Source organism: Caloenas nicobarica, chromosome 7, assembly GCF_036013445.1.
Source record: "Caloenas nicobarica isolate bCalNic1 chromosome 7, bCalNic1.hap1, whole genome shotgun sequence".
NCBI classification, from domain to species: Eukaryota; Metazoa; Chordata; class Aves; order Columbiformes; family Columbidae; genus Caloenas; species Caloenas nicobarica.
Window position 1 is genome coordinate 3,307,469 of NC_088251.1, and position 24,869 is coordinate 3,332,337.

At 41.2% G+C, this 24,869-nt stretch overlaps 1 protein-coding gene across 1 annotated transcript in view; it reads left to right on the forward strand.

Annotated features, from left to right (window-relative positions):
* Positions 1-24,869, forward strand: part of ADAM12 (ADAM metallopeptidase domain 12) — a 178,020-nt gene that overhangs the window by 93,502 nt on the left and 59,649 nt on the right. Inside the window, exons 4-6 of the mRNA XM_065638798.1 lie at positions 7,170-7,248; positions 10,847-10,923; positions 22,064-22,247. Coding sequence (XP_065494870.1) covers positions 7,170-7,248; positions 10,847-10,923; positions 22,064-22,247 — 340 coding nt within the window. The remainder of the gene's footprint in view (positions 1-7,169; positions 7,249-10,846; positions 10,924-22,063; positions 22,248-24,869) is intronic.

Genomic DNA, 24,869 nt, shown 5'->3' on the forward strand with positions numbered 1-24,869 from the left:
TGGACGCAGGGTGTGCATCAAGAGCCTGGACCAGCATGGGAGCCTGCTGACGTGCTCGATTTAATTTCAGTCTTTTTCTTTTCAAGTTTGGGGAGGTGAGGTTTATGATTTATTTTCCAAGCAGTCAGGAAACAATAAGCTCTCAATCACTCAGTGATTGCCAGCTAGGGAGGTGGTTTTCTCCCTAGGTTGTTCAGATTTGTTTACTTAGACTGCTCTTTGGTTTTCTATACGCTGCAGCCTCATGCGGTGACTCGTTGTGAAGGCAGAAGCTTGTAGGCTTTGAAAGCTGTGCTTGTCCCTCTTGTCTCCCTGTCCCCAGCACTATCAATGAGAGTACCGGTGTTCCAACACACTGTCCAGGGACAACTCAGAGCTTTTAATGGTGTAGCGTGTGTTTATGAAAATTTCCTCTCTCTGTGCCAGATACTGTTCCGCTCCTGCAAGGGGATGGGAGTGGGATGTTAACACGGACTCCAGTAGACTCAGGATTATATGAATTTCCGCATCAAAAGAACTGGCTAGGAGTACAGAGCCATATTTTCCAAATGTAGCATATGATCAACTCAAATTGTCTATCTGCAGACTATGTGAAATAGGCTGGAGGCTACTACCCTGGAGTTAATATTGAAACTTTGGATGCTTGGTTGGTTTCTTAGCTATTATAGTTTTATTCTGCTCCCCTCTTTTACTCGGAATTGTTGTGCTAATTAAATTCTGCAAATTTCAGTCTCTCAGGTTCTTCAGTTATGACATTGCAGTCCCTCTGTGGCAGCACACTGGAGTGTGGCAGATAGGATATTATGGAGACATTCAGTGGGAAAATGTCCAAAAGCATTTCAAATCACTTAAGATAATTAAACAAGGGGAAAGAAAGCGGCGTGTTTAAAGAATATGTGGTGGTTTTATGAATAGGATGATGTTAGACGCCTGTGCATGGGAAACTCATTACCCGTGCTTCACTCATTCGTTATATTGTAATGAGAAAGGAGAATTGAAAAACGCCTCTGTGAATATCGCCTTTGTGTGTATCAGGAGGTGCCTGCACCGAGACCACCACTGCAGCAGCATCGGGCTTCACAGGCTTGGTGATTCCTATGGATACACCTGTGAAGAAATACAACAATTGAAGAAATAACAGCTCATGCCAGTATAAAGGTCAAAATGACCTGAACTGAGGTGCTTAAGAATTAATGGAGTGTGCTGGTGTCAGGAGGCAGAGGTTTAGATGACATTTTTGTAACTGCCTAGATGTTTCACTCCTCACCTCCTCCATTTGTAGGCCAGGTTTGCAATGTGTAGCCGGAGGGCTTTTAATAAGAATTTGTGAAACAGAGTGAGGCAGTACTTGGATGGAGGAGAAAACAGGCACTTTATCATTGGGAAGGAGGAGGAAGAGTAGCAAGTATCAGGAAAGGTCGATGTCTGCGCTGCGGGCAGCGTTGCTGAGATGGGAAGCAGCGGAGTCGGGTCTGAGTCAGCCCTGCACTGCCAGGGGCTTGTTAGCGATGGGGCTCCCGCAGAGTCAGGAGAGCAGCTGACTGTCGTCGTTTAGGAGGATTTTTTAATGTTTTTTCCTAAATCATCAGTTCTTGAACTACTGTAACTATACTGAGATGTGAGTCAAAACCAAAGGTAAGCAGAAAAGCAAACTTAAGAGTAGGAGAAGTGTATGTTCCTCTCTGAAGCTCAGTAGGTTCACAGCCACCTTCTCTGTGTAATTTAAAACATCCCTGTGAAGCCTCCTAACCAAGGATGCATTGCTGTGGTGTCGAACCCCAAAACAGAGATGGCCATGTATGGTCATATTTGAAACCAGGTTTAAGGTGACAATTAGGGGCTGCATTTCCAAACCTTTCCACAGGATGAGGAGTTGCAGAAACACAGATCATACATCTCAGTGCTGTCAGTCTTGCAGTTTAAATGCAGAATACCCGAGATTTATTCTTAGGCATGTCAGGCTTCTGAATCAAAGTTGACGAAGCTGTAGTTCAGATCTGAGGCTGCTTTACACCTCCATGAGATTCGAAAGTAAACACAGCTGCTTTTAGAAATTGCTTATGGTGTTTCTATTTCGGGCATGGGATTTTAGCTAAGTGTCCAGTTCCTGCAGCACTTTACCCCATCCCGAAGTGCTGGTTAATGCTTGATGGCAGTAGGCAGATCACACCGTCCCTGGTTTGGGCTGTATGCCACAGAGCCTCTGCCCAAGAGAAGAGGCCCAGTTCCCTGCTTTTTCACAAGCACTTGACAATTAGTCCTGGCAGAAGCAGGGATTTGTTATTGTAAATCCTTGGGTCTCTTCCACCGGCCCTGATTCCTTGCTGAAGCAAAGGTCAAGTTTTATGCTCCATGTCATGCCAGAGCAAAGCAGAGTCCTTCTGAGATGTGTGACAGCCACACGCCACCCAGGATGTGGAAGAGACATGGAGCAGACCGTGGTATTGTTTGGCTTTAAAGCAGTGCTGTTGAATCTTTTCAGTCTCACAGAGCAACTTTAAAAGACTTGTAGATCCGTTTTGATGGATAATAATGTTGCTGTCTTCCTCCTTGCATCTGTATTGCAGGGGCATGACCTGGAACAGGGAGGGCAACCAAAGGCACAGGGCATCCTGAGACAGATCGAAAAGCAAGCCCGTGTGCTGTTAGTAAGAGATTTTCTCTTTTGGCTTTTGTCTACTGGTTTCTCCTGGATCACCAAGGGAAACCCTGCTGTCTGCTCCTTCTGTGACAATACTTAGATTTTTCCTGACTTGTCATTTTTTTATAGCTTGGCATGTTCTACTTGGCACATGGGTGATTAAGGGAGAATTTGGTAATAATCTGCACCTATCTAAATGATGCATGTATCAAGAAGGAAAAGCAATTGTTTCAGCTAGTTAAAGAAGTGAAACTAGGAAAGGCTTAATATCAGGAAATGCATAATGACAGTAACATGTGTTGGAACACAGAGTAATCTCCCTCTGCAAGTGATGGGATCAGCATTGCTTCTGATATTTGAAGCTCCATGAGACAGAACCTAATTTGATGTACAGCATACTTGGCTTCCAGGGAGACCGTCTACATGATCCACTAGATTTTCTCCATGTCTGACTTCTGCGACTCCGTCTTTCTGACTCTCCCTGGGTGATGAAATATCATTATAACCTTTCAAAATAATATATTGGAGCCCGGAGAGCAGAGAGTGATTTTTCTCATTTGCAAGAGGCACCGTATTAAATTACCATTCCTGTCACTAAATGGATTGAGTAAAAAATTTGGTGTGTTTAATGGAAGGCATTTTCCCCCTCCCTCAACAGACCACCTAAGACTTCACGTTGGGGAAGGTGAGGGTTAGAAGTTTAAATAACTTTCATCATACTCCCTGAGGCTTAGGTTGGTGGAAGCTGCTTGACACCTGAAAATGTTTCGCTTCCTGCTGATTTACAGAGGATGAAGGAGCCTCTGCTGCATCTGTCATAGATCAGGGGGGATAAAACTTGTCCTTCTGGGCCATCGAAGCTTCTACTTGTTAATTTGGTTCTGGGAACTGTGGAAAAATCCATGATGCTGACAAGCATAGTGACTAAGTACAAAAGTAATTTAACTGAAGAAATGTGCTCTTACATCTCTGGAGAATAAATGAGAAATTTGTGGTGTTGCTTTTACTTTTTTTTTTTTTTTAATCGTATCTAGCAGTTGATGCAGTTCTTGATAGCATTTGTTTCCTTTTCGTGCAGTGCAAAAAATTGGTAGTCATCTAGTACTGCTGAGCATTTCAAACTCCAGACATGGTGATGAATTGCAGTATGATATATTAATGTTATTTTGATCCCTGGTCTTTCAGAATTACATTGATCCAATTAGGTTAAGTAGCTTGCCATCTAAATTAATTTACTTTCCTCTATTAATCTCCTTTACTGTGGGTCAAAAACAGAAATGTAAATCAATCCATTACATTGCATATCTTTGGGAGGCAGGGGGGTGGGTAATTAAATTACCTGATAGATACATATGTTGAATTCATTGTTTGGTATGTTAAACAATATTGCCGTAATTGGAAAGTGAAGTGGTGCACACTGACTTGTGGAATTTGAGTGCTTGTTACACTTAGTTTCCGTAACCTTTTAAGAAATGCCTTTACATGACTTGCCGTCCCTGGACACTTGTGCTGCGTGCTTGTTCGGCTACACAGCTTTTAAGATATTAAACATTTTGAAAGTGGGGATAACAGCTTCTTTCTGTGCCAGAAATGCTTGGACTCCCTGGTGACGTGTCTTGTCGAGGTCCCCAGCCTCTCCAGCCTGGAGAAGCCCATTCCTCTGGCTTGTTCTCAAACCAGGACTGGTGCCACATGTGGCAGGAGAACAGATGTCTCAGGAATGAGGTCTTGGTTACTAAACCGAAGGAGTGTTAGCGCAGACTCCTGAAAAACTTTCTCATTTTCTTAAAAAGGTCCTTCAGTGGTGCATGAAATTTCCATGATTTGAAATCCTACTTTGGCTTCTATATTGAGACATGCTTTTTACTTTATTAGATTAGTCCAGCAGTGGGACTCCATCATCTTGGTGCTCTTGCCATTCTTTTACTGCTCACACTGGCAATTCTTCTGTTCGACTGGTATTTTCATCAGAGTAGATAGATAGCAAACTTTCATCCTGATGAAACATGCCGGACAGCTACACCAGGAATTTGTTTACCTGTGATATTTCCTCACCATAGTAAGTAGAATTGACCATGAAAGACTCAAATGAAGAAGCCTTGATGTAAAGGAATGAGATCCAGTGGTTGGAAACCGAACATTGACACAGTCACCCTAGATACAAGTGCAGTGTTTTATATTGAACTTAATTAACTGTTAAAAACTTACCAGGCTTGTGGTAGCTGCTTCATCATGGGAGATCTAGACAAGGGCTCTATGAAGTAAAAAAATGGATCTGGTTGCATAACATTGTACCAGAAAATTAATTTGAGTCAAATGGCATATGTAATGCAGCAGGTCAGACTGCTCATCACAGCGCTCCCTTCTGGTGTTAAAATCTACAAATCCATGAAATACTTTCTAAATCTGTGCCTGAGGGTAGAACGAACAGAAGCAGAAGGGTCACCTTTATCATCATTGCTGTCAAACACTGTGGAAATAGCAGAGCACAAAGCCAGTATATTGCTCTATCACTTTGCCTTTCTGCTACATGTGTTACTCTATCAGTGCCTGTGTTTTGTCCCATTAAATAAAAATCGATCTGGTATCGTGTATGAAATCCCATTTCCAAAATGTGCACAGCAGAACTCTGCTGGATTTGACAGTGATGGGATCTTACCTTTTGCCTTTACAAAGGTAATGAATGCCTGCAAACTGCAAGAGATAGCAGTGGTGTTACATAAATAATAATGATAATTAAGAAAGCAGCTGCTCTTTGTGATAATGACACAGTAGGAAACACGGATACAGCACATTTTGTTTCAGGCAGGTCTGCCAGAGGCTGCAGGCACAAGGGGTGAGATAAACGTGGGTGTCAAGTGCCATCCGAGGAGTCCCTGCAGAGCCGATTGTTGGATGTATGGACACCTAAATCAAAGCGAGATGCTTGGTTAGGAAACCAAATCCTGCTCTAGGTGTGGGGGTTGGCCGAGATCCAGAGCAGTTCCTCTGTAACGCATCAAGGGCTGCCGTGTTTTAACATTCGCTGTCTATTGATACGCTGATATTTCCCACAAGCTAAAAAATGTAGAACGATAATCCGTACTTGAATACTCATTGTGTTGTGTCTTTGCTGTCTTTGTCTTTTTAGGATGCCATTTCCTTCTCTTTTTTAAATTTTCTTTTTGATTTTTTTTTAAATTTTATTCCATTCAGTGTTGTTTTTCTTTTTCTTCTACTTTAAGATACAAGCTTTTTAAGATAGATTTTCTCTGTAATAAGTGTTTGTGTAGTTCCTAGCACGACCAGGTCCTGATCATGACTGAGTCATTGGATATTAACGCAATGCAAATGAATCAGCAATAAAAATCTTTCTTTTAAGGTTTATACAAAGTGCAAGAAAGGCATACTGAGACTGTGCACTAGTTCACACTAGTATATATGCAAGTGTTTAGCATTAATCAGCTTTAAATAAAAGAAAGGGCCTGGTTTGTTCAAATGAACAAGCCAAGGGAGAAACACTTCTTTGAAGTGGAACAGAATATTGTGAAACTCTGTGCCAAAGATTTTTCAGTACTCCAGGCTCTCCAGTTTTCAGAAGGTGATGGTGGCACTTATCTTGGTTTCCTTAATATTGTGCTTTTGCATTTCACTGGACTGTTTGTCAAAATGTCAATGTTCGTGTTGAGGTACGTAGCTTAATGCCTGTGTTAGGAGTAAATGTGAACATGTTTTCTTCCTTCTGGCCTTCCTGCTCTTTAGATAAGGAGTTGAAAAACAGATCAATAACAAGACTTAAAAAAAAGCTGATGTTGCTTTCCATTTTCCATAAGTTTACTACAAAAAAGAAAAGTTTTCATGGATGTCACGCGCATGCCCCTCTCTGGAGAGTCCGGAAAATGGTAATTGCAAGTCAAAATCTTTTATATCGTTGCTAAAGGCAGGAGGGGAAGTGTGGAGAGAATGAGAACAAAATGTCTCATCATGGACATGGTCTTTTCACCGTCTCCTGATACATAATTTCAAGTCATTAGATTTCCATTTGTGAATATCCTTTTCAGATGATCAGAATAAATCCAGTCCTGCCGTGTTTTTCCTTGAGTGTCAATGGAAGAAGTTGATTTCATTTGGGTGGTCACTTGCTGATGAATACAACACATATAGTAAAACAAGTCACAGAGGGAAAAGGGTTTTCTTTTTCATAAACCACCATTGCTTAACAATACTCCAAATGTCTAGAATTCAGATTTAACACAAAATGTGTTGAAAATTACATGGAAGATTCAATACTGAGATGTGCTGGCTCGCAGTCCTCATTTGGAAGAGAAAGCAGGCTGGAAACTTGTAGTCTTTTCACAATTAACGAAGGAATCGTTCATGTACTGCAGCTTCAGTATTTGGAGTTACATTTTTCCTTATTTTGCACGCAGCCCTGGTAGTCATCGTATCATTAATGCTTGGCTTTGATCGCTGTCTCAAATGGAACCGCTGAAGGACAAAGTCAAGGTGATGTGGCCTTAATATGACATGTGCTGTGGGTTTTTTTCAGGGGCCTGTTAGCCAGCAGCTTCACAGAAACACATTATTTGAAAGACGGCACTAACGTGGTGCTCACCCGCAATTACAAGGTAAGGTTGGCGTTTCGTGGGTAGATGATGCTGCGTCGTTAAAACCCAGAGTGTTCTCTGCTGGGATCTGAGCCAGGGGATGAAACAGCTCAATGTGTGATCTTTTTTTATTGTTGCCTTCAGTTACCTTTTTGACTGCTATGATCCTACACATGAATCTTTAGAGAGAGACTTTAAAGGCAAGCTGTGGGGTTTTAACCAGGTGACTTTTAAAATCTGTAAGATCTATTCAGCTTCTTGGAACTATGCCCATTAAAATTTTATAATAAGCACAGCCATTGTTGATGAGTTATGGAGGAAAGTCCTGGTTCAGTTAGGAAGAAAGCCCTAAATATCTGATTTCCATAGTGCAGAAACCCACATCAGAGATTGTGAAGGCTTGGGTGTCATTCCACATTGGGGAAACCATAGCTGGGCTTTGGGAGAGGGGCTTGCTTGGCTGGGTTGTTTTGTTTTAAACCAGACCATAAGGTTGTTGTGGATATACTTTATGTATATATGTGTATATTTCTGTGTGTGTATAGATATATAGATACATAAATATATGGCTAATATGATCCATATTGAAATCAGTAGTTAAAAACTTCCTTTAATAAAAAATACTTCAAGGCGGTAATACTTCTGTCCTCTGACAGTATAAATGCCTTAATTAGGAACAATGGAGCAAGCTATTACAAAGTTTATCTTTTATCTGCCTAAGTCCTAGAAAGTAGTAGTTGTGTTACGTTACTCGCTTATTGATGCTGTCAGAAGAGGCATCGTTGTGTTCCCATCCATAATGGGCATTGCTGGGATCAGTGAAAGGCTTTATTTCTATGCATAACATCTTTCTTTCTTCTGAAAAAGCATCTTCATTGTAGCCCCAGACCTCCCAAGTAAAGCTATCATTTTGAAACCTTTCAATGTTTGCCTTTTTGCTGGATGCTCCTATCTTCTTCAAAATCAGCTTACTAGAAAATAGTCATTTGTTTTAGAAAGGCTGTATAGATTCCTCAAGGAAGTAAAAGGAAAGAAATGAAGCACAGAACTGACAGATTAACCCACATTAACATGAATATGTGTCCAGCTAACGGTAGCTAGGCTTTTCCTTACTAAGAAAAAGTCTGTTTTCAGAATGGCAGTAACTCATGATTAATACCAACAGTGCGTATTGCTGCTTAAAATATTTTTTGAGAGATCAGTGAATTCATTTTTTTACTAAAGGCTGCAATATGGTTTAAAAAGATAAGTCTCTGTGATTTTATTTTTATATTTCTTCTTCACAGAGAACATCAATATAGTCTGTAGTTGAAACCAAATCCAGTTGCCCATTGAAGAGTTGCTTGGTCAAATTCTGCTTGGGGGTCAGAGCAAGTCAGGTTTGTGGAGCTGTCGTTTGGAGAATTTCTCTAGCACACAAGTCAGTGTCCAGGTTATTTTTCTGGTTTATAGCACTTGAAAAAATTGCAGTTGTCAAAAGCTGGTATTTATTCAATGGTCTCAAGTAAGGGCAGAGTACTGTTTTAAGTATGACGAATCAGCCATGATAATTATTTGGTTTTAGGGGGTCATCCATTTTATATAATAGTTTATAGGGATAAAAAGATTTAATAGGAGGGAAAAAAAATCCTGCAGTCCAGTGGAGTTACTGAGCTAGAAATCAATTTTCTACCAGTCCAGTTGCAGGCCATGGTCTGGTAAGTTTACATTTTTTGGCATCATGTAGCATGTGCATCTCGGAGAAATTGTGAAATGGGCCACAACAAGGAGCTCAAAGTTAATAAAATGACAAGCTATCTGTGGAGAGGGAAAGAAAATCAGGACATTTGCCATAATTCACTTTTGATAAAGACAACCAGAGTGGAGCAGCAGCCTGCGTGGGATGAGATATCAGCTGCCCTCGCCGTTTCACTGGGAACTCTGCTTAACACTAGTGATGCTAAACCCCAAAAACTGGCTTCTTAAGAGCTCTGAACCATGCCTCTACCTTATACGTACTTTAAGTTACGAGAATAAAGCTGCTTTATTGTTGATTTCAGACTGTTTCGGGGTCACTGTATGAGAGTCAGTGCTGAGGTGAGGGGTGTTCTTTCTTATGTCTTATCAACTAGACACATATAACTGATGATAAGGTGAAATCGTACACTCACTCTGAAAACTTTGATGTCCATAGCACTTGTGACTGAAGCAATCATCCCCAGAAAATTCAGTGTATGTCCTTCCTCCTTTCTGTTGAGGCTGTATGCTTGCTAATGTGTTACTGACTCTTTATGAATACTGATGATAAAAATACCCAAGAGTAAAACACCACTACCCTGTTTCCGTCATTTCTTTCTTCAAGAACAGCTATTGAGCTTTGTATTTAGAACGTCAGAAGTTGCTGTTCTGTGTTCAGTTACTCATGTTGGAAACACAAATGCCCTAAACAAATATTTCCCATGCTACAACCTTATTTGCAGAAAATTAATATCTCAATTATTCCATGTTACTCAGCATTTTCATGGCTATTGCTTCCTTTAAGAAAATCAAGGTGGTCTTTAGAAGCCTGCTAAGTGAGGCTTTGTAAGTGAAAGCCATGCACCAAACCTGAAAATGTTAATTAATGCAGCTAGATGGATGTGAGCGAACCGACTAATAAAAAGGCACAGTGAGATGACTGTCAGGTCGAAGCCTGAGTGATAACTTTCCTTTGCACTACTAAGATAGGAACCTTTAACAACAGTGTTTCCAGTTTTAGGGTGGCTTCAAAGGAGCCATGAGAAAAGAACTGCTGGACGTGACACCATCATTGCTTTCCAGCCAGTCACATAATTGGAATGTAATATAACCTTTAGTCAACAATAAAATTAACCTTGATTCCAGACAGATATGTGCATGTGCTGAGAAAGTATCTCTGTTGTGGGTGGCTTTTCCAAGCAGTGGATTATTAAGGAAATACAATAACCCAGCCACAAAATGAAATTGGATTGTTGCCTCTCAAAAGAGAGGATCCTCTTATTCTTGGTTGTTCTTAATAACATGCAGCCGCTCAGTTGGGTAATTCAATAAAAGGTTTCCTTCCCAACCTGTTTCCCTTCCCCTTCATTTGGTCTGTGATTTTTTTAAATTATTTTTTTTCCAAACTATAGGGTTGGGATTGGCTTTTTTATACATCTTGTTAATACATAGCTATAATTTCTCCTATAGACATACATAGATGTAAATGACCTTAAATAAAAATATGTGTCTGTGGAGAGTAGTAAAATGTGTCAGTTGATTTGTTCATCTGATTTTGTAAAATATCCTAAATGCTAGCTTCAAATAAAATAACACAGACAAGGGTGGTAAGTCATGCAGTTTAAATGCCATTGAGCCTCTTTAATAAAAACACAAAACAAAACAAAAGCACTCCAGCACTTTGGGGTTTAAAAAACACCCAGGTTTTCCACTCAGGAATCATTTGGACTGTTAAATACGATGAATATTTAGCGGGGCAGGAAAGGTGCTCTCAGTGTGGTTCCCAATGCCATAGCCTGAAATTGATGATCACTTTGAAATAAAGGGGATGGAAAACCATGAGAAAACTGGAGAGCAAAGAGCATTTGTGACTATAGAAATGTTTTCTCTTTTTCGCCATCAGAATCACTGTTATTACCACGGCACCGTGCGAGGGTTCCCCGACTCCTCGGTCAGTCTCAGTACCTGCGCTGGACTCAGGTGAGCCAAGAGTTCAGTAACACGCGAGCTCCTTAAGGAACCATTCTGGTATCTCTTGGATTGTTGTTTTGCTTTTTAGTGAATGTACTGATACCTGGTTTTGAAATGATGGTGCAATCTCTGTAAAAGTATTTTCCCTCTAGTTTCTTTGGAAAAAAAAAAAAAGGTAGAAAATGCAATTTTGGGGTTTTCCATGATGTTATTTCTGTCTTGCTGCCCATCCTTGTCTATACCCTTTTGCGGCAGCATGGTGCTTGGCACATTTTTGGGCTGGCAGTGCCCGGTGACCCTCCAGTTCTGCTTTGCAGCTGCGAACTCATGCGCTGTCCTGCAGCCTTGTCATTAGGAGAGTTTGCTTTGTGGCTCTGGAGCTCAATAAATTGTGTTCATGGCAGGTATGGTGTTCAGCATTCGGATTTTAGCTACTTGTTAACAGAAGAGTAGCAGCTTCACATTGCCGAAAACCAAATCTCTTCTGAGTTTGAGAAATGAACAGGCTGACAGCATTTTAAATACACAATGGACACAGTTCAGGAAACAATTATCTTCCTTACTTGGACAATCAGAGACTGGTATTTACTCACAGAGCTGTTCCAAATCACAGTAATTAACTGTAAATTGGCTCTAGCGTTCTCCCTGGAAAACCCAGTTTTCCTGTCAAATTTCCAGCTGTGTCAACCTTTTCTGGGTTTGTTTAATTTATCTACAAACAGCATGAGTAGCTGGACTCTTTTTCCCTTGATTTAGCATTTTGGGCAACAGTGGTATTATCAAGGCTTTTCTAACGGAGCTTTGGGAAGAGACAGCAGCAGAAAGAGCAAACAGTTTGTTACCAGGACCCCTCTCCCTGGGTGAGGGACCCGTTTGCTGGAGTGGATGGGATTCCTGTGGCTCATTCCCACACAGAGAGGGGGGAGTTTATTGGTCGTTTATACGTATCTGGCATCTTCCACAAGTTTACTATAATTAAGCCCTTGCATAGACCATGGCAGTCTGCATTCACCAGTCGTTCTCACAGTCTGTAAAAATATAACGCAGCGCTCTTGGTATTTTAAGCACTGCTTAGTGAAAGGGATTGCGTTGCTGCAAGGTCCACCGGGAAAATCTGTGCTGCGTGAGACACGGTCTGCACCAACGTCTTGTTCCACAGCTACCTAACAAATGAAGAACTCTCAAGAGAAATTACTCTTGTCCACATGAAATGCATTTTCTCTCTTCTAATGTGCTCTTTTTACAATTATTGAGCTCACAGAGTTGTTTCTTAGTTTTAGGTAGTCGGTTATGTCAAGGCAACATATGCTGGCAGTGACAATTTTCTCTCATCTGGCACTATTGCAGATAAATCCCCAAAGTGCAAGCTGACAGTATTAGACTCCTTCCCCATAGAAGAAGCATAGCAGCATCTTTTTCAATATGATTTTACATAAGTTTCCCTGTCAACGCATGTTTTGCTCTAGCAGGAGAAACTGAGGATACATCTCAATACTCATGTCCATTTAACTGCTGCATTCACTGCTGAGGTAGGTTAAAGGATTGTCCATGAGTGCTAACAGTTTGTGATAAGGGTGCTTGTTGACTTACTTCAAAAAATTCATTTCACAGCCTGATAACCAATAGTAGTAACTTCCAGGCATTACCTGTGCTTGATCTAAGCCAGCAATGTCTATTTGAAAGGCTTCATTATGCGCTGTCAGCTCCTTGAACCATCCCGACCCCCTCTTTAAAACTGGTTAGGGATAAAAGGCCAAGTGGTGTAAAATCCCAAGCAGCTGCACTGAGGTTCTGAAGGCACTGAACATCTCCCAGAATCAGGCCCACACATCACCGTGTACGTCTGCCACCAAAACATTATTGTGGCAATGTATCCCTTGAGAATTGGGGTGGAAAGATCTAGTTGAAGATGTCCCTGCTCCTTGCAGGGCGGTTGGACTAGACAACTTTTAAAGGTCCTTTCCAACCCAAACCATTCTATGAATCTGTGATTTAGTGCACATGATCCAGGCTGAAACAATATAATGGGAAGTAGGACAGTGCAAAACTACTTCATGGCAACTTTCCTGGTATTACAGATAGGGTGGGATGGTGTACTTGCCCACCAGCTTGCTGGAGTAGGGATTCTTGTTTTTCCACGGTATGATAAAGACTGCAAGCTGCAGGGGTGAGGACATCAGACATGGTGTGGCCGTGGAGCCCTGGCTGGGGACAGTCCGTGCGGCAGCAGTTTCGCTTGCAGCAGCCGGTAGAAGGAAAGACGGGTCTCGTTCTCAGTCTGTTCCTGGCTTTGTGACAGTTTCTGAGTGAACTGGACAAATGTCTCTGTCTCTTTTTCTCCGTCTGTGAAATCCATTTAGTGATTCTTACCTACCTCAGACAGCTGTTGCATGGGACTAAAGTTTAAGTGCCTGAAAAACATCTAATGAAAGGAAGTGCAAGCTGTTAGCTCACCGAAATCTCAGAGCTCTAATATCCTCCCGCTCCTGCTACACAGACACCTCGGGCATTGTTCCAGGCGTGGATAGGCAGGGACTGTGTCTTTTCCCCCAGATAGGGGAGTTCATTAAAAGACATGAAACTCGTCATAAAGAATAGGTTCCACATTTCAGTGTGCTCTGAAGCCTGAGTGCTCAGCGGTAGTCACAGAAGCAAAAAGGATCATAGGAATTACTGGGACAGAAATAGAGGATAGAACAAAACCCCTCATTACCACTATAAATCCATAGTGCACTCACATCTTGAATTCTGCATGCAGTTCTTGTTTTCTCCTCCCCATCCTCGTTTCAGAAAAAAGAAGCATTATATCCAGAAAAGATACAGAGAAGGGCAAAAATCGTGATCAAAGGTATGGAACAGCTTTTATCCAAGGTGAGAAAATAGACTAGGATTTATCACTTTTGAAAGGAGATGACGGAGGAAAGGTTATGATAAAACGATGTTGAATGTCATTCTGAGGAGGGGACAACTACTGAATATTTTTCATAACCCCAAAATTAGGAGACATCAAATGAAACTTTAGAGCAAAGGAAAGTACTTTTTGTTCACCACCTGATGAAGCTGTAGAGCTCAGTGTCACAGGTGGGTGTCAATGTAAAAACTATCAGTAGAGTCAAAAAAGATGAGCCAATTTGAGGAGGGCAGCCAGGGGAGCCTCTCCAGGGCTGTCAAATCCAAAGGTGTCTCTGACGCTCATGCTGTCGCAGCCAGGGGTACAGACAAAATACCAGGGGTATTTGTCATGTTCTTACATCTGACCCCTAAGAATCTGCTGTTGGCCAGGGCCAGAGACAAGGTGCTGAGCTGGAGAGACCTTGCTCTGACCTGCTGCAGCCATCAAGTTCTTACTTGCAATGCAACCACATGGTTGAGCATTTAAGATGTGTTACTAGCTTGTAAATATGACAGGATTACTCTATAATGAGCTAGAGGAAGAATCAAGTGCAAAATCTGCACATGAAGGCAGATTTGACTAGTTTACTTCTTTCAGGCAGATAGAGGGGGTGAGATATGAAGATAAGTGAGAAGTAGACTCGGCTCTTTTACACAGGCACTCATGTATTCCAGCTATGTTACATCCTCTCAGACATAACATTTGAGTGCCTCGCTTCATATAGGATTACAATGGCATAAATAGTTAGATTGACACTGATAGCTGCCTAAAATGCAGGTTAGAGGAGAATATAATCATGCCGTAATCTGTATCCTGCTGGCTCCTCCGGAGGAGGAAGAGCTGAAAGGCAGAGAGGAGACGGTAAATGCTGAATGCACGAAATGGGAACAATGGATAATCAGGATTTCCAGCGCTTCCGGCTGGATAAGAAAGCCAATTAGACTGTCAAAGCTTGTGGGAAGGTGAAGGTATGACAAAGTCAAGTCGTTTCCTTCCTGTCCTGAGGAAATACCCTTCTGTTTATCTAGCTTGGAGGCTCTTCAAGTTTTTAGCAAGTAGCTTTGGCCTGTAGCCACCAAACACGTCTTTGATGATAAATTTGTATAGACTTGAATGATATTTCCCCTATGACTTTCTCTGCAAGTGCAGAATGCAGCAAATGCACAGAAAACACAGCCCGAAGATGAGCACAATGTCCATGGTCCAGGGGCTGGCGGAGGATGCTGGCACGGGGACATGTGGCTCCAGAAGCATCCGCAGTGACCTCGCTGCTGGAGGGAGCCTGAGAGGCGCTCTCAGAAATGCCTCGGGAGTTTAAGGATACAAATCTCACAGGAAGCCTTTTCTTTCTGAAACACCCTTGAAAATCTAAGAATTCCTCGGAGTTACCCAGTTGCTAGATAATAAACCCGCTCACACATACAAAAAGTATTCAGTCATTTACTCCTCAGCGACTGAAAGATGCTGTGCCCGCAACGACAGTGATGGGGATAAGGCCCCAGAACTGAATAGAGTGTCATTTTTAATGGGATTACATAGTTATGCTACATGAGGCCGCCAATACTAGAGCCATCCATTTTTCCAATGGTCTGGCTGAACTCCCTGCTTCCCAGACACAGTCAGCTAAAGAGGAGATTTAAATATGACACTCCAGACATCAACTATTTGAAAAAAGGGTTGGAAGTAGGAAACCAGTGAGAAAAAAATTAAATTCCTCATGACTCCTCAAGCATGATTTCCCAACAGAAGGGGAGATTTCATCCAAAAAAAAAGAAGTTAGGAGGAAATCCCAGTTGAGAAAAGCACTGGTTTGGATGTTTGCTTTTTCTCCATACTTTCTGAAGAGCTTTTAGTTCATATAAACATCTCGCACGGTTTGTAAGTTGTTGGACTGTGAAACTACTCTAGGTTTTTAAACTTAACATTAGAAAGTGTTCAGCTTCTGTGGTTTCATAGCTTCTGTATTCTGGCTGTTCAAGTGTCGAACAGTTCCTGGATCACGATCACCTCTGTGTTTTGAGATGAACATTATGTCCATTTTTTGACAATTGTGGTGCACAGTAATCCCAAAGCATCACTGGGGCTGCCAGGACAAGCGTGAGAGATGATCTATTTGAGCCTGCCCCTTCTCCATCGTGTGTGTCTGACAGCCCTTAATTTAGGAAAAAAAAAAAAACTAAAATTTTTTTTATATATTTTGTGACTTGGAAAAGCACCCTGTAAGCATTAATGTGATGTTCAAGTTTGAATCAAGCCTTCATTTATTGTTACGCTGTTTGCTGCACCGTGCTATAAAATGTGCTCCTTAAATTGGCACTGATGCCAACAGCTCTTTCCTTCTTGGTTTTTCTCTACTTTCCTTGGTATATCTCGTCACCCTCTCCGTTGACCTTACGTGTGACACTTTCTCTGATAAAACAATTACTGTTTCTTGCAACCCAGTTGCTGGACATGAAATTGCATTATCGCTTTCAATTCAAGTAACTCCCTGCTTAAATTCCAGGCATCAAAGTTTAGAGCAGCATGCGTTCGCTCTGGACAAATCTGTCTTGCACCGAGAAAGGATTAAGTGCGAGTTACAGTAGTGTCTGGGTATGACTACATTTTAGACACTGTGCTATAGAATATATTTTCAGGTTAATGAAAGGCACTGGCTGGACTAAAACTATTTGACTAATGATGTGTCTGCGTGTGAACACCTCTACCACTACTGCAAAATGTAAACTCAATAATGCTACTGCTTTGACCTCCCTTTGAGAGACTGCCCTTTCTTCATTTGGGTCAGATTTGTTATTTTAATGGAATCCTGATGTGCAGTGTAGTAGGCTAATGGTATTATTTGGGTCTTGTGTGATACTCTTTGCCAATATATAGTTACCGTCTGTGGTTACTAAAATTTCCCCCATTTTAAAGGTGGGGAACCGATGCAGAAAGATGTGAATTGCCTGTCCAAGGCTGCCCAGGGCAGTGGGGCAGACAGGGCTGCTTCTGTCTCTGCAGTCCAGATCCCATTCTCTGTATTTTTCCCAGTTCTTTAAAGTTAAAGAATGACCAAATCATTTGGAAAATATCTAAGGATCACCTAGCCCATTAGAAAAACAGTTGATAGATCATCTTGTTCACTTATCCCAGTAGTATTCATCTGCAACTTATTAAAATGGACTAAAAGTGAAGTTTTCATTCACTACTTCATTCCTCTTTTGTTTGTTTGTCTGCTGACTTGCCTGGGAATTTGTTACACAAAGTCCTGAGAATGCAGAATTGATAAGAAAAATAAATAAAAATGCCTTATTTTACAGATCACCTGATATGCATGTTGAAAACCACTCTAGTGAGGAACTGCTTTACCTCCATCACGAGCATCATGACAACACCACTGCGGGGCCACAAGGCTCCAATTCTGTCATCTATTCACCTAAAACTCTCATTGAAATAGGTATTACAGCTGTGGGATGGGTCCCTTTACTTTTGAAGCTGTAGCATCAGTTACAAAATGTAGGTTTTTAGGTGGCACTTGGGCACTGTACAGTGTTCAGCTGTGTCTGTGGGCAGAGACAGACTCGGTGGGAATATGTGGGGTGTAAACATGACAGCCCTCTATAGTCTAATTAATTTCTTACAGACTGAAAACATCTATATTCCTCTTCCAGTGGTAATAGAGCTTTTTATTATTGTTGTTTAGAAATGCATATAACTTTGAGGTTCATTAAAACCAAATGTTTAATTGCACTCATGGATATCAGATTTATTGATTTACTTAACTTCCCCTGTGTAGTACAGCAGAATAATATATCACAGTTTAATATAATGCTGTCCTAGCCAAGTTTTACTCTGGCATCACGGTTTCTCAGACAAGTATGCATTGATGGTTTATGTTGGCAGGGCCTTTGCTTCTACTGACAAGCTGGAAAAGAAAAATCCCATTTATATTTTGAGATTTCCTAAAGCCTGATGATTTATGAAATACAACTGGCCTTGCATTAGGTTTTGTTTTGTTTTTTCTTTTTAAGAGAAAAAAATATCACATTTTACTTTATCAACAATTTCAATAGTAGGATTATTCCATCAAATTGCACTTCCCTAATTGAGAGATTCCTGGCAAGTTAAACAGCAATTGATAACAAATTAATTATTTAAGTTATGGTTTAATTTCTTTTTCTTTGAGATGGAGAGAGCCATGGCATCATAGGCCACCTCATATAAATATTCCCTGTGTGTCCCTATGGCATATAATGGCATATAGCAGGCAAATACCAATGAGTCGTTTGTGTTCAGAGCTGATCAGCAGCGACGTGGATGTGGTTTATTTGGTGCTGCCCGCCAGACATGAGCAAGATTCAGTCCCTGTCAAGATGGAATAAAATATTAGCTCAGGCTCAAGACCACACTGAGGCTGCTCCCAGTTGGCTTGGAGCCTGTGAACTCATGTCTGGACATGCTATATGGTATAGATTGTTTTTTATTTCCCTCCTTCGCTGCTACCAGCGATGAAAAGGACAACCTGATAGTTTTAGACAGGGGTTGAATTGTCTCTTTAAAATGCTGCTGACTTCCCAGCATCACTGTGATTTGGGACTGGCAAAAACACAGATGCTATCAGCTTGATAGCTGGAGACCAAAAAATGTGTGCTTCATGTTACGTTTTTCCCAAATATTTGTTAGCTTGGGAGTTCTGACAGTCTTTTACCTGGTAGAGGTAACGGTAGAAATCCCACATGTTTCGGTTGGTCATAAGGAAAACCCGCTGCTTGAGCGCTCACAGGGTTCCTGAAACCCCTTTGGAGTTCCTTGTGTAATTCTTGGTTGGACATCTGTAGTTTAATAAACTGCCTATTTGCCACACTAGAAAACATTGTGTTATTCCACATGAATGCGTTCTGAAAAATGGAAAAGTTGCAGCATCTTGGTCTTGGGGAGCAGAGGCTGACCCGGGAGCATGGGAGACATGGAAATGGTGTAGGAGGAACAGAGGCTTTTCTGAAACACCTGACAAAAGTGGAAGAAAAAGGTAGTTTGGGATTTATTTTATTTGCATCAAATTCTTAGTACTGAAAGACTGGGAGGTATTGTTCGTCTCATCCTGGCACACCAAGAAGCGAAACCGGAGCTTTTGACTAGTTACAATTTTAAGGTGGTGTGCTTGGCACTGATGAACAGGGAAAAAATGCAATTGTAGGAAAAGAAAATGAGTCAAAAACAGGGGGCTGGCCAAGATAATTCATATTTGATGTTCATTATCTTATTACAAATGGTCCCAAGCCAGGTGCTGATATCCTGCAGGCAGCACTCAAAGGACAAGTGTGCATTAAATGAAATGTATATTTTCGTTTTTATTGCATCTGCACGATTTTTTTTTTTTGCCATGGGATTGCTTCATGTGCAAAGGTGGAACTATTATGGTTATTTAGTCATTTTAGACAGTAGCTGGGTATACAAGGTGGGCACTGGAAACCTGGCATTGATGTGGCATATTTTGGCTATGAACTCTTAACACCAAGATGCTGGCTTTAAAAAAAAAAAAAGAAAAAAGAGAGAGAATGCTCTTTACCTGGTAAAAAAGATACCACTGACTCTATTTCTAGTATAAATAGTTACATAAAATTATGTAAGTCTATTTTTTTAAGTTAATGTTCTAAACAGGATAAAGTTTAACAATACAAATAAAACCTCCCATGGTTTTATGTTGGTTTTGGGTTGTCAGTAAAGGGAGATGGTCAGGCTGGCCCATGTCAAACAGTGCCTAATGGACTCTTGCCTCCATCGCTGCTTCCAGCTGCCTCCAAAATTAAATGATTAATTGCACAAGGGAAAGACAACAATCCTTATTTGATTATGCTGATTGCAGAGTTGCTGATTATCGGAGTGAAGGGAATATGTTGTCCTAGTTTCCTAAATTCTTCAAGGAATAAGGCAGATCTGAAAAGAGTATAGAAGCGGAGGCTGTGAGGTGCCTGGAACCGCGCGTGACTGTCTTGTCCGTGCTGCAGTGTGTCCTGGCTGGAGCTACAGGGGTTGCTGCCATCAGTCAGTCCTGCTTTTCCAGCTGGGATCCATCATACACAGCATGCCTGTGCGACAGGTAAATAAAACACCCCGTTTGCCAAGGGTGCTAAGGAAGCTACAGATGAGTTACCAGCCCCTGATTCTCGGTTCAGATCAGTAAAAGCTGTTGCACAGCCTTTTCAGTATCACAGGTTTCCAGTCGTTTTTGTTTCTCTTGGACTTCTAGCTGTGCTAGTTAACGGTAAAACGGTCACCTGTTGGCTGATATAATGGCAATGATGTTTTGTAGCGAAACTGCAGTCAGCTTGGAATGGAAACTCCAGTTAGCTGGTCAGGAGGCCAAAGGCTTTGACTAGAATAGAATAGCTAGGGCAGCTTTTTCCTAATAATTTTCCTTTTTGTTTTTAAATCAGTCTTTATGGTGTCATCAACCTGCTTCTGGGTCCTTCCTCTTTTTTTCTTTTTTTAGCTTTCTGCAGAAGAATTGTATAGAGACATGTATCGATCTCACAGTGCTTGTAGTATCTTACCTTTGTTGCAGTACAGACAGAAATAAAAAGAGCAGACACTTCCTATCCACCAAAAAGACACACTAATAAAATGTAGCCAGCTTTGGGCTGAAAATGGTTGCTGTGTAATAGCATATATAGAGCAGTTTAGAGGCGGAATTGAGGAAGAATGCCTTGGCCAATTAAAAGTTCCATCGAAATTCCAGGTATACAGGTTGTAATTATTACTGCTGAACCTTTGCCAGTGCTTAGGGGTTAATGTCTTTATAATTTACAGACAGGGAAGAAATCAGTAACTTGGTGCACTGTTCAGTGTAGCGTCTAGTTGATGAATGCTTACAACACTCCATAAGCAAATGTTTATTCCTAGTTTAGGAGAGAGAAATGGGTTTTAAAGGGTGTCTTTCTTTGGTCTCGCAGTTACCCAACAAAACCCCATGTCCAGCTGGATGCAGGAATTGTCTGGGACCCTCCTGTGTGGCTGGCGGGATGTGCTCAGGATGCAAATTAGATACTTGTCAGGCACAGAATATTTAAGTTCCTTTATCTTCCAGTGATTTCTATCCAAGCGCTGTCTGTGAACCCACTTCGTGCTGCTTTGTGCTACAGCACAGAGCAGTCTTCTTACTCCATGGTCCTCCAGCTGCAGTTCTGATTACCAGTTCCAGGAATATTGTCGGAGGTCATCTTACTTTATGCCATACAGTACCAGAAATCCTATTCCAGCATGCCCAGACCATGGACATCTATACCACGCTGCCTGTATTTCTGTGCTGAGCTGAGAGAGCAGCCTTGTGCCAGCAGCTTCCTCAGTAGGAAGAACTGGAAAGACATTCACCCTTTTGTCAACTTTGTTTTACTGTAACAGCTCAGGATAATTGGGAAGGACCCAACACAAGAACCGAAGCGTGGCTTTTATTTGATGAGTTGTCTGGAGTGTAGAAGGAGAGCGGTTTTTAGTGAGGAGGCAGCACATGAAGCCCAGAATTGGCTACATGTTCTATGTTCTTCCACATGTTCTTGGAGCAAGGTGTTGTATCTCTTTCCTCTTTGCATACTGCAGCTTAAAGTAGTGCAACAAGAGTGCTTTCATTGATGGAAAATCTTTGAGCTCCACAGAGAGCAGGTGGGATTGCTGTAAAAATTATTACTTTGGGTAGTAAAATGAGTTAAACAGGAATCCACTGGCTAATATATTTGAGGTTCATTCTGCTGCCCCACTCTGCAATATTTAATAATCCATTTTGATACTACAATGCCTCTTTCATCTGGCAGAATTGATGCTTGCATCAGCATTTGGCTTAGAAGGTATAACGCACACTGCAGGTCACAATGAACACTTTCACTCTGTGCTTTTTCTTATAAAAGCATTTCACCACACTTCTGTTCAGTCCTGTTTGCCACGGGTCCTCAGAAGCACACATATCGTGACTCCACTCGGCAATGGCCGTGCTTCACTGCGAAAATGGAAAACACATAAAACACAAATATAATTTTGCTCTACAGCACAGCACTTCAGAAGAGGAAAATTTTCTTTGAGCCATTGCTTCTTTTAAAGTATAGTGTGCTGCAATGACAAATGTACAGCTTTGATGTTTCCTGCTCCACACGACCATGACATTGTAAATCAGCGTTTTGCTTTTTCATACTCTGTTGTTATAAAAACCTGTTGTAACTTTGTTGTAGACACACATATGTTAGCTCTTGAAAACCATGCATCTTACTCTGTTCCCTTCTGTAACAGGGGAATTATTTCATTTGAAAACAAGAGCTACGTTCTGGAGCCATTAGAAGGTGCTACAAGTGAACACAAGATCTACCGAGCAGAGAATGTGAAAATAGCCCCAGGATCTTGTGGCCACCAGCTGGACATCTCTGCAGTGAGAGCTGCTGGCGATGACACATCGCACCATTCTCAGGCTGGCAGGGTAGGTGGATGAGGCACTTTGATGTTTCTGGCTTGTGAGTGTGTCTCTGGTAGCATTTCCATATTACTGCCCACCAAAACTCACTGTTGCAGAGTCCCTGCTTTGCAAAACATTACACATGTAGTCAAGTTCTGTTGATGTCATGTGCTTAAGATTGTGCTTAAAATTGAGCATATACTTAAAAGTTTATTACTCTTTCTTGATCCTGCATGTATAACTAGCTTTTTACTTTCTTTGTGGGAATCAGATGGCACAGAAAAGTGTATAGTTTCATACTGTGGTAGTACTTTTTGGTTCGTGGATGATTATAGCAAGAATTTAAGACCCCATAAGAACACTGAGCAATGTCCGGAAAAGTTCTCGCCCACCCAAGATGGAAGAGAATGCAATAGCTGTGATACTTTGCTAATATTAGGTTTTGAACCTATTACATTCTAGTAGGAAAGTACATTATGCAGACAAAACAAATTCTCACCATATTATTTTACAGATGTATTATTGTAATTGTTTCTATATAGGAAGAAATGCACTTAATATGAAATGCATCTAGCTAATGGAAACTAGAAAATTAAATGAGCTAAAAATCAGGAAGAGGAAATACTGTAACAAGTTCATATGCATATTGGATGGGGACTGTCAAAAAGACTGGTTTAGATGTTCAGAAATTATACAGCAATACGAATCTACCTTCAGCATTTATTAAATGTCACGTATTGGGATTTATACTTACATGTACTACTAAGCCTTTGCATCAAGTTAATTGTTAAGGAAAGCAACCTAAATGGCATCCCTAGATATTATTTATGTAGTGGAATTAAACTGTTTGACATTTTAGGAATATTAAATATTACATCTAATGCATTAGCCTTTACATATACCATCTTCTGGGCTAAGCATCTTTCTGAAAATGGATGTGGGTTGAAAACATTGGAAAAGTGCTTTTCACAACTTCATTAGGGTTGCCCCAAAATCTTCGTGACTTCTGACTGAATTTCACTGAGGTAATTAATGTAACGCTAGGCAACTGAAATAAAACGTGTGCATACAACTAGCAGTTTTATTATTACCCTCATGGTTCTCACGTTTTGTTAATGGCTTCAAGTACCTGCCAGAATTCACCTTAAATATCTGAAAACATAATTTGCTGTGGTTCAGTGGACATAATTAAAAAAACTGTCAACAGTCACATCATATGGATAGGTACTATATATATACTGAGTATGTAGGATCCACTTCTTATGTATGAATTTTGAAAATTGTCAAATGTAATGTGTGGAGTGAGTTTTCACATTTCAGTGTCGTCATCAGCTAAGTAGATGTCAGGAGATACTGAATAAAGATGACCTGTAAAATATGGAGACGTAAGGCTGCTCCAAATTACACCAGGTGATAAAAGAAGGCAGAAATCCAGTCTCAGGTTTAGGGCAGGATGGAAGTTTTGGGTTTCTTGGCAGGTTTGGGGGGAAGTTTTTTGTTTATTTGTTTTTCCTGACTCTTCATTCAACTACTTACACTAAATGCTTATTGAGCAGAGCTGAAATGTGAGATCAATATATCACCAAGTTAGACTAGCCTTTGGGTTAGATTTAAATACAGATAAATGATGGGACAAACAATAGACTCAGCTTCCCAGATCCAAACACAGATTTAATAGAGCGAGTCAGATAACATAGCGGATGTGTGCAGACACGTTTCGCTCTGTTGGAGCTGGGTCTCTATAAATACTGGGTCATTTCATAACTCAGTGGACCCTCAAATTGCAGCAGAGAGTGTTTTCCAGTTGAGCTCCATGGAGATAGGGTCCTACAGAAAGCAAGCCTGATGTGTAATAAGACAGCCCTACAGCATGGGGGTTTTTTGCTGTAGCCACACAAAATAGGCATTTTGGTGATGCTGGTGGAGCACGGAGCAGGGAAGTGAGCGGTTTGGGGCAAGTGAATCATGGAGAAAGAGGGAGGCTGCAACATCACAGCGTGAATCCAAGCCAGGCCAGTTCCTACAGGGCTCTAGCGGCGTGGGACGGCAGGTTTGCGGTAGGATCAAGTGTGGTGGAAGCACAGGAGAAAGGCAGTGGTCAGCAGAGCAAAGCTTCTTGTCTCCTATCGTGTATATCTACCATGGCTGTGTTATTGGCTCCTCGTTCTAATTCGGAAGGATTAACGCAGGGGGTGGATTGCACATGGATGCAGTTGGCTGCAGAAAGCAAGTTGAAAGAAGTAATAATTAAATACATTTTATAAATAAATATTGTATCCAGGGAATGCACATAACCTTTGGGTAAATCACAGGAATGGATGGATTCTTTATGCAAGTCAGTCACCAGAGGCTTCCATGATTATACCAATTTCTCTGAGTTTAGCTCTCTCAAGTCCAAACAGCTTTACTCTTGGTAAAAATAAATGGTTTAAAGTGATGTAACACAGCTCTTCTTACGTCTTTGTATACCTGGACTCTCATGTCTCATCTTTTCATTTGGAAGAACACTAGGGGTGCTTTGGGGATACCTCTCTGATCAGGACGGCATAATAAATTTCAGGTTTCTGTTAGACTTCTAGTGTCTGAGAGATCAGTTCCATCACAACACCCACGTGGTCATTTGCCTTGCGTGGCATCTCACTCATG